The sequence below is a fragment of the Limulus polyphemus genome, unplaced genomic scaffold (genome assembly GCF_000517525.1).
Source record: "Limulus polyphemus unplaced genomic scaffold, Limulus_polyphemus-2.1.2 Scaffold1573, whole genome shotgun sequence".
Taxonomy (NCBI): Eukaryota; Metazoa; Arthropoda; class Merostomata; order Xiphosura; family Limulidae; genus Limulus; species Limulus polyphemus.
In genome coordinates, this window is record NW_013667183.1 from 160,487 (window position 1) to 170,054 (window position 9,568).

The following is a 9,568-nucleotide window of genomic DNA, read 5'->3' on the forward strand; positions in this document are numbered from 1 at the left end:
TTGACATAATTACCTGGGAAACACGCCGAATCTAAGATCAATGAAACAGTTGTGTAATATAACAAAATTACTGTGATAAGGGATTTGATCTCAATGGCAAGAATTGATGAATATGAGGTTAATTGTAATAACTGACCTGGGAAGTATTGTTGGAATACACAATGTATTTATTTCTTTCATTAATATCAGAAAGAGAACCTTCTAATTTTGATATTGAAATGTTTGGCAGATACTGAAATTTCCTGAAAAATATAACAGTAGCAAAAAAGAAGCTCACACTACGATTGAGAGAAAGATTAACACAGTTTCATGTTTGGTTTATCATAAAAGGTAATGCAGAAGATATTTCAACTGGTTTGAGTTGAAATATTAAAGATCAAGTGAATCAGTAGCAAATGAAATTCACAAACTGTAGCTTATATATCATAGCAAATATATACACTTAGTATACCCCGCATTTTACTTGGTTGTTAGAGGAATATTGGAGTTTCTTTAGTCAAGCATGACGTTTCTCACTCTCTGCACTTTTTGGATCAAGTGTCCCTTTCTGTGTTGATAAAGAAGGTATCCAGTCATTGACCTAGGAGACGACATTGAAACTTCCAAGACTGTGAATTTTAAGAAGTGATTGGTCACACTATTATAAGACTAAGAAACCAATGGTTTCATGCAACCATGAAACCTAGATTTTAAAATTTTCCCTACTTAACTTTCATCGGAGTTGATTTTACAACAATTAAATTCGAGGGTAAAAAAACTTGAAGATCTAATCACTGATCAGTAGAGATGACCATCCATTTGTCTATGCAGGTGTACACACACTTTTTGTTGTTGTTGTGTTTCTAATAAAGATTGTTTTCACTATTCTTAAGACGTCTCCAATTCATTTATTTTTCATGTAACTTAAAAACTCAGCCGGGTTTTAAGATTCAGGTAATTCAGCGAATTTTCTGTTTGGGCCTACTGTTATTAGCAGTTATATCCTATACTTGTAGGGAAATCAGTTCACCTCAAAATATCAAAAGTTCAAATAGTATGAAGTTAAACTAGACCTGTTTACCGTTAATATCTTACCTAAGTAATAGGATGGCCAAGGATTTATATCCACAGACTCAACTCAAGTGTGTTGTATCAAAAAAGGCGGATCCGATATACCTACTTGGGTAAGGCATAGAGAACAAATTATCTAGTAGTATTTTGGCTTTAACGGACTGCTTCTGCCCGTTTCTGGAGAAGTCGAAGTTTCAGCTTCTATAGTAAGACCTTATTCAGATCGAAGACACTTGCTGGAGCAAGCCATTAAAGCTAAAATGCTTTATTGTACCTGCATTATTAAAATATTATTTCACTGTGTGTACAAAATATGTAGCACTTGCGAAGCTATGCATAAAGAATTTACTAACACCAATGATTTTTTTATGGAAATGTTTTTTTCCATGTAATGTTGAGATTAAAAAAATATTTCGTACTTATTTGAATAAGCGAAGTTTTTGTACTGTAAATCCAATTAAATTCTCCTTAGTCATCAGTTTACTATTTATGGGTAAATATTCTTTATTTATTTATTAAGAATCAGCTGAAACAAGTTACCCGAAGGGTATATCCACAGGTACATTTAAGGTGTGTGTTTAAACCTAATTGTCTCTTACTCTTTGTATTTAAGGAAGATATATCAGCTTTACAGTCATCGTTAGTAGTTTATGAATTTACTTGTCTTTGCTGTAAGTAAGGCTATATTGGTTCTACAAAAACGAAATTATTAACACGTATAATGAAAGTATATTAGAACATGCCCTAGGATAATGTGAAGCTGTGGTTTCATTCTAATTTGTTTAAGATCCTTGCAAGGACCAATGATGAAAGAAGTTTCAGTATAGGAGAATATCTTTTGATTTGCAAGATGAGGCCAGAAGTTAATTCTTCGGGAAAAGTTTGGTTAGGACAAATATATAAGATGTAAATTACAAATTCTTTGTTTATTGTGGAATCTAATTTGTATCATCCTTTTGTTATCTAAAAATCCAATAACAAATTTGGTACGTACAACAATGAAGTAGCATACAAAGCTTCAGACCCGAGTCGAATAAATTTTGGTATTTTTCACAAACTCGGCCATTCTAGAGTTAAAGCTGGATACATTATACCAAAGACTGTAGTGTTTCAGGAGTAACAAGAACATTAGCTAATAAAAACTCTCACTTTCTTCGCATCCTATGGCCGTGTTACACAATAACTATTAAAAATAACGCGTGAGTGTGTATTTTCTTTAAAAAAGGATGTAACAATTGTTTCACAATGCACCATTACTTCTGTTTGGTGAAATTTGTTTTCGTCTTAACCACTAATGAACAGATCATAGCCCATTTCTCTCTTAATATTTAATCAATCCATCATAGCTCAGTAAAGTGTTTTGTACACAAGTGAAGAGCTTAATGTGCTCATCGTTTATCCGGGTGTGGCAGCAGATCAAACAATTTAATTTGTTGGCTACAGAAAAATTAAACTTTTTCTACCAGGATAATTTTCATCATTTTCTTCAAACCAAGAAAATTAATGGAAACTTATTAAATATTATAAAGTGCCTGAATGATTAGTGAATTAAGCTAATTTGAGCTCACGTGCCCCTCTTTCTCTAACTTGCTTGAAGAGACTGGTGTTTCTCTTGTGTAACTTAGATACGAATGGTGGCGAAAACTCCAACTCTATCAAGTGATTTTAGAGCTGTTTTACCAAATCGAATGCGACAGATAATATGGGCTTTTTAATGTCATTGTTATGTGGGTTACCATTATTCATAGTCATGAAAGATTGATCAGAAACACTGCAATGCAGGTAAGAAAAACTTTTATGATGGTGTATCTTTAGAGGATCGTTAAAGGATTTTCAAAACTAAAAGAAGCCTAACTCCATGTAAAAAGAGACCGTACGCATTTGCTTAGGGAACTCCTTCATCTAACAAATATAAAAGTGTGGATCTACTCCAACGTGTCAATTCTATGGAAAGCATGAATTAGATATTATCCATATACTCTTATCACCGGTTTAACAAAAAGGTTATGTGAAAACAGAATCTATTTATCAGAAGGAATTACATTCCTTTGGCAGTTTATTTATAACAACTTTATTCTTTACGGACTTCCTCAAAATTTGTATATAACACTTTAGATTCAAATTTCCTTAACTATAGATGTCCTCAAATAAATATTCAACGCATTTAATCATCATAGAAAATCATCACTGTCTACTACATTTTACAAAGCACATTTCACGTAGAAAAAAGGATGCTCTACACTTATAGAAAATGAAAATTTCAATCTGGTCATACAGCATCAAAGTTCACTTTATATGTTATAACAACTTTATATACAAATTTAAGATACTGTTGGAAAACATAAATAAAATTTTATTTGAACACAATGAAAATATAACTCATCATAGAACAAGTTTTAATCATACACTATAATTAAAAAGGAAGAAAAAATATTGTATTTTCTTTTAGTATTAAATAATTAAGAAAAAGTATGGAAATTTTTAATTTCAAAATGGCACAAAAACACAGAATTCAATGTAATGTATCTTAACCAAAAGTATGTTAGTTAGAAATAAAGTATAAAACTATTGTTGCAATAGCAAGAATAAAAATGGATATGAAGATCTAAAGATTTACTTATTTAGGGACAAAATAAACATGTGATAATATAAAAGGAAGCTAGACACACAACATTCCAGTAACTGATATTGAAAGCTTAATTTTTTTCACATATTCCTAGGTAAATTTTATAAAATAAGTGTTGGGTACTCACATAATAGTTTATAAATATGTCAGTTAAAGCACAAAAAATACCAACAAATGTTGACCAGAGACAACCATGTATCAAACAAGTTATGTACTACTAACTTGTTAGCCATGTTTATGTCCTTAAATCATACACCTATGATATAGAATATCAAATTTAATTATTTTACCCTTTAAAGTTGTATATTATAATGTATGAAAGACCACACATAATGTATAAATCAAAAGTTTCTATTGTTGGATATTTAAAGCAAATTAAATTACTACACTTTAGGTCTTAATTACTCTGTTGGATTAAATTATTTACCACTGACCTAATTGAAGTGATGATAATTAGTTCTTGAAAAGCCCATTGTCAAACATCTGGAGGCATTTTGAACATATGATGCCCTTTTAATACCTACCTAACTGTAGTAATTTTGAATGTACTTTAAATGAAATTAAAATTAACATCTTGATTTTTAAAGAAAACTGAACAAAGTAAGTCAAAATCCTGATAAGGTTATGGTATTTATAGTTATTCTTTAAAATCCAAAGTTACATACTCTCGACACCAATGTTTAACGTTAGGGACCCGTTCACAAAATATAACACATTCTCTCATAATTCATTTTTCTTCTAAGAGAATAACTCTTAGAATATACAATGTTATGATTTTTTTTTTTTGTCTTAGAAGAAGACTCCTTTGTCTCAAGAGTTCCAATACAAGAGCATTTAATTGTGTTTTGTAACTAAATGTGAAATGATATCATTCATAATAGTGTGTACAAAACCAGATGGTAAAGAAAATGCAATAGGTAAAATAGGGCAGTTCAAATTTTTTAAACTTCATAGCATAAAAAATTAGATTTTTAAATAAAATATGACAGATTTCTTTTCTTGATATTACAAACACCCACTCATTTCATTATCATTGTTAAGTCAAATAATGTCTGATATTATCACAATTAGATTTTCCTACTTTGAAATATTAAAAACAAAATTTATAAAAACATAACAGAGTTCTAACAAGCCATTAATTTACAAGAAGTTTTTGACACTTTTCTTACAAAAGTAATATTAAAAAGATATGTACATAATATTCCTAATTAAAATAGTAATATTAACATATACTCTTAATTCAAAGTTTCATTGTTTTCACTTTTTGAATTTTAATATTCAACTAACATCACCTCTAAGGCAGATATTTTTAGTCATATTACATAAGTTATTTTATATGATATTTTAAGTTCACACAAGTATGTTAAATGCTATGAAAGTCTTATAGTAGCTACCATATAGACTGATTACATGCAACCATCATCCTATTTTGAAGATTTCAATAGATTTACACATCTTTTGATGTCACATTTTAAGCTGTCCTAGCAAAAGTTATTTTGAACATCACCATAATGAACAAACAAAAATACAAGATTGAAAAAGCTTTTTGTTTGAGCACACTAATATGACTAGAAGGATCTTAGCATTTGATATTTCTTCTGCTTTTATATGATAAATAAATGCTGATAAACATGCATTTAAAGTGAGCAACCAATAAATGACTTAATGAAAGCGTGTGTCACCAGCTGGAAAATTCTAAATTTGTACTCCAATTTGTCATTAAGAAATTCAAATATATCCACTTAAGAGGAATTCAGTTATCTTTTAATTTTATCAACATTTATATATGTATATTATATTTGATGAATAACGAGACATTTAGAAGAGTGTTTTATAAACAAAACATTGAAATTATGCAAACCTTGAAAAACAAAAAGGCATTGATATCTAATACAGTTATAAAGCCACTACTTGCAATGAATTATACATTGTTTTCTTTTCTGACAACAGCTCTTGTGGCTTCATCTGGAATTTTAGAGGGATCTGACAAGATGTTGGTGGAAATACTGAGGTGGCATAAGGAACTCAGGACACCTAGTGGTAGTAAAATTTAACATTAATTCATCCCTAAATTGAGTGTGCTTCCAATGAACTATGAATAGAATCAAATTTAGCAATTTACCATTTAATTTCAACTAGAATGAAAAATGTTAACTATTCAACAACAAAATTCACTAAAAAAAACTAGCTTGGAAAGTTGTAAACTACTCAATTAACAATTTTACTAATTCATAATTGCAACAGGACTAATACAAAAACAAAAAATTATTCCACAAAATATTTATTAATTCATCATTTTTTTAAGTCTAGAAAATAAAGTTCTACAGTTTTTACAATCACTAATTTCATTTATACATCATTTCTTTATAGGTGGTGCAAAAACTGCCAATTATTTTAAAATTTATATAGTCCTAGTGTGAAGCACATTTTTATGTTTAACCACGAATCTTTGAATTCACATTCCAAGCACGCTAACCTCTAGGTCATATCCATCTCCCTGAAAAAATAATTATTATCGGATTATTCTTATCAATACCATATAACTATGAAAGAGTTAACTAATTAAATCTTACACAAAGTACAGAAAATATCATATACTTGGTCTTAAAGCAGAAAGAGAACACTGTTGATCTAGCCAAACCAAAACAGTTTGACAGAGTTCATCCACACTAGCAGTAGAAACAGTACTGTTGTAAGTTTCAAGGAGACGTTCCATTATTAAACTGAACTGTAAGTTGGTTAAGGGTACTTTCTGCAGTAGAAGAAAAAAGTGCTTAAAACTAATATTAGACAAACAAAGTTGTGCTATAAATTGTTTTATACTACATGCTACCGTAAAATAATTAAAACAAGGTCACTAGATGACTTGAAGCACTGAATAACAGATATGGCAATACAAAAATCTCAACATTGATATTTAAAAAAAATTGGATACGATCCAAAACTTCCAGTTTTGAAGAGGACATTGCCGAACATATTCTTCAAAGAATCCTTTCAATTTGTTTTTTTGAGAGCAGGTTACTGGAGCTCCAGTGTCTGGCAACTGTCTCTGAAATAAACTGAATAAGGAAAGCTGATTAACTTTAGAAATACAACAGAGACACTAATATGTAATATTAGCATAACTGATTTTTTTGGTTTAAACAATATCATTACCTTATATCAGAATTTAGGCTTTTGATGTCTTTCTGAAGAGCCTTGATCTCTTTCTGTTGTTTTTGCTTTTGATATTTTAAAAATCTGATGTAATCAGCACCTATAAAACAAAACAAGAATTTCACAGAAAATACTAGTCTATTTTCAAAACTGGTAAAAAACCAGAAATGATAATTCAACTAAAGGGACAGCTTTTAGTAAGAAAATAAAACTTTATTAACAGAGGATCAAAAAGGAATCTCTAGTTACTAAAGAGAGCTTTTTAGATTAACAGAACACCAAAGGCTAGGAGCTTTACTCACAAAAACAAATATAGAATTGCTATGAAATGATTAAAAAACTCCAGTAATGTGCAAAGTTTTGATAAGTGAACACAAATGTCAAAAATGCTATAACTACTACTGTAATAAACTACAATCTGTTATGGATATATAAAAGTCTGATTAAACAGTTAACATCAAAACCAGATTGATCTTATGATATCTAAAAAAGATACTTTTGATACATTATTACAAGGACAAAATCAAGACACATGATAGTGTGTCTGCAAACAAAACAACCAGCTGCAGGACACACTGTGTTATTAACAGCAGTGATAGTTTAGGGATTTTCCACCTTCTGTCGCTTGGAGTGTGGTAATCCAAAGTATCAGATTTTCAGTGGATGTGCACTACTGGTCTGTTACTTCATATTCCAAATTTCAAGGCAATCCATTAAGAAATACACAAGACATAAAATCTTAAAAATGAATGTTTTCATTTAAAAATTGAATGTTTTCTTTTTTTTTCTTCACTCCAAAAGTATGGAAACTTTATTTGATAAAAAAACACACTTAACTTTTATGGATTTTTTTCTAATTTGGTACACTGATAGATCTTTACAACCTACAATTAAGTACTATACTTATGCGAAATTATTCAATAAAAATCCCTCACATTTGATCCAAATGTTTGCTCATGCCTATATAAAAAGTAATGTGAGCTACTGGTCTGCAATTTTTACTACAGTTTCACCTAAGAGTAAAATTGCACCATTTTTCGTTTTCTGTCAATGTGATTGAAGACAGCTGATTTAGAGCAGGAAAACTATTGGGTGAAAGGGCATGCACATACATAAGTATTGGTTAGGCCAAGCAAAACTAAAAAGTTATTTAACAGAAAAACATATTTAATATTTATGGATTTTTTTCAAATTTGATACACTGATAGATCTTTACAACCCACAATTATATGTGAAATTTAGTCTAAATATAAGCCATATGTGCAAAGTTATTCAACAAAAATGACTCAAATTTGACCAAAATATTTGCAAACACCTACACAAAAAGTCATGGGAGCTACTGGTTTGAAATTTTTACTACAGCTTTACCTAAGAGTGAAAGTGCAAAGTATTTAGTTTTCTGTCACTCAGATTAAAGATGGCTGATTTACAGCATCAAAACTATAGGGTGAAAGCACGTGCAGATAAATATGTATTGGTTAGACCAAGCAAACTAGATTAGCAGTTTCTAGTTCAAGTTTTCAAAAGAATCATACGGGTGGATGGTTATTATTCATTGTCAACATTTAAACATAAGTTTGCTAAATTTTCTGACATTCTCCTAATTAATAAGTGTTCATCATCACATGATATCAGCTTAATCAATTAGCATAAATAATGATGCTTAGTTTGGCTGTAGTGAGTGTGTGCGGGTGATGACAAGAAATTGTTAATCTAAATTCCATGGCATTACTATAAAGGAAGTTAACACTGTTTTAAAAAGGAAAACTACCACTATATATTTTAAATAATCTGGTTGGTTCTGTAAAGTATAGGTCTGTTCCAAATAATAAGGTTGTGATCCTAAAGCTAATATTAGTTACTATCGAGTGTCACTTTCTTACTTGCTGTGGTTTGTTGGTATGTATTGACACAAAATCATGATAGTTAATCAAAAACACCTTATATGAGCAAAAAAGGTCCGGCCAAAAAAGGACTGAGCATGTGTGTCAGAATTTGAAAATCTGATCTTCATCAACTGTCAAAATAAAAAGCTTTTAGTTACATTTCTTAATAGTATAAATATATACCATGTTGTTATTGGGCTTAGGATTCTTCTACAGTAGGTGTCTGACTCGTTAGAGATAAATTCAATGATGAATAAACAGCATGCACTTCACTTGTTTTCAAAATAATATATATATTCAGAACAAGTTAACGTATGTACAATAAATTCTTCAACACTATAGATATTATGAACATGTCATAAATACTATAGATGTAGTTCTCTCCTTGTCAAATATCCACTTATGCTTATTCAATTACTTTAGAATTTCAGATGACAAGCCGAACTATCTTCTCTATTTCTATTGCACTAGTACTCTGTGATTCCTTTACAATTATGGTGCGAGTTACCGTAATCATTTGGTCTTCTTTCTTTTGAAGATCCTCTGCTCCTTTTGTCAAGTGCACTCAGGCTGATTCAATTACATATTAAACATTAGGCCTATCACTTCTACAGTAGTTAACTTCACACCAGATTTATTCTCTTTTGCTATTATCTGTCTGCTGCTTCCTGCTCGTCTCACACTATTTATATCTATATTACCTAATTGTCTGTCCACCTTCTATTTTTTCGACGTCAATATAGCACGTGACGTTCGATATTCTCAAAATAAATGAATTATTAACAAAACTTCCTACTATCATCTGCCTTTAACTCTTATTATAACAAAAACTAAACAATAATAAAACATT

At 30.1% G+C, this 9,568-nt stretch overlaps 1 protein-coding gene across 2 annotated transcripts in view; it reads right to left on the reverse strand.

Annotated features, from left to right (window-relative positions):
• Positions 1–4,450: 4,450 nt before the first annotated feature.
• LOC111086943 overlaps positions 4,451–9,568 on the reverse strand; it is a 45,521-nt gene continuing 40,403 nt past the window's right edge. The window contains exons 10-13 of one of the 2 annotated variants that reach the window (XM_022391845.1): positions 6,833–6,932; positions 6,612–6,735; positions 6,275–6,404; positions 4,451–5,710 (exon numbers count right to left, since the gene is read on the reverse strand). In XM_022391845.1, the coding sequence (XP_022247553.1) occupies positions 6,909–6,932 (24 nt within the window). In that variant the 3' untranslated portion in view covers positions 4,451–5,710; positions 6,275–6,404; positions 6,612–6,735; positions 6,833–6,908. The remainder of the gene's footprint in view (positions 5,711–6,274; positions 6,405–6,611; positions 6,736–6,832; positions 6,933–9,568) is intronic. The other variant, XM_022391844.1, reaches the window with a different exon arrangement.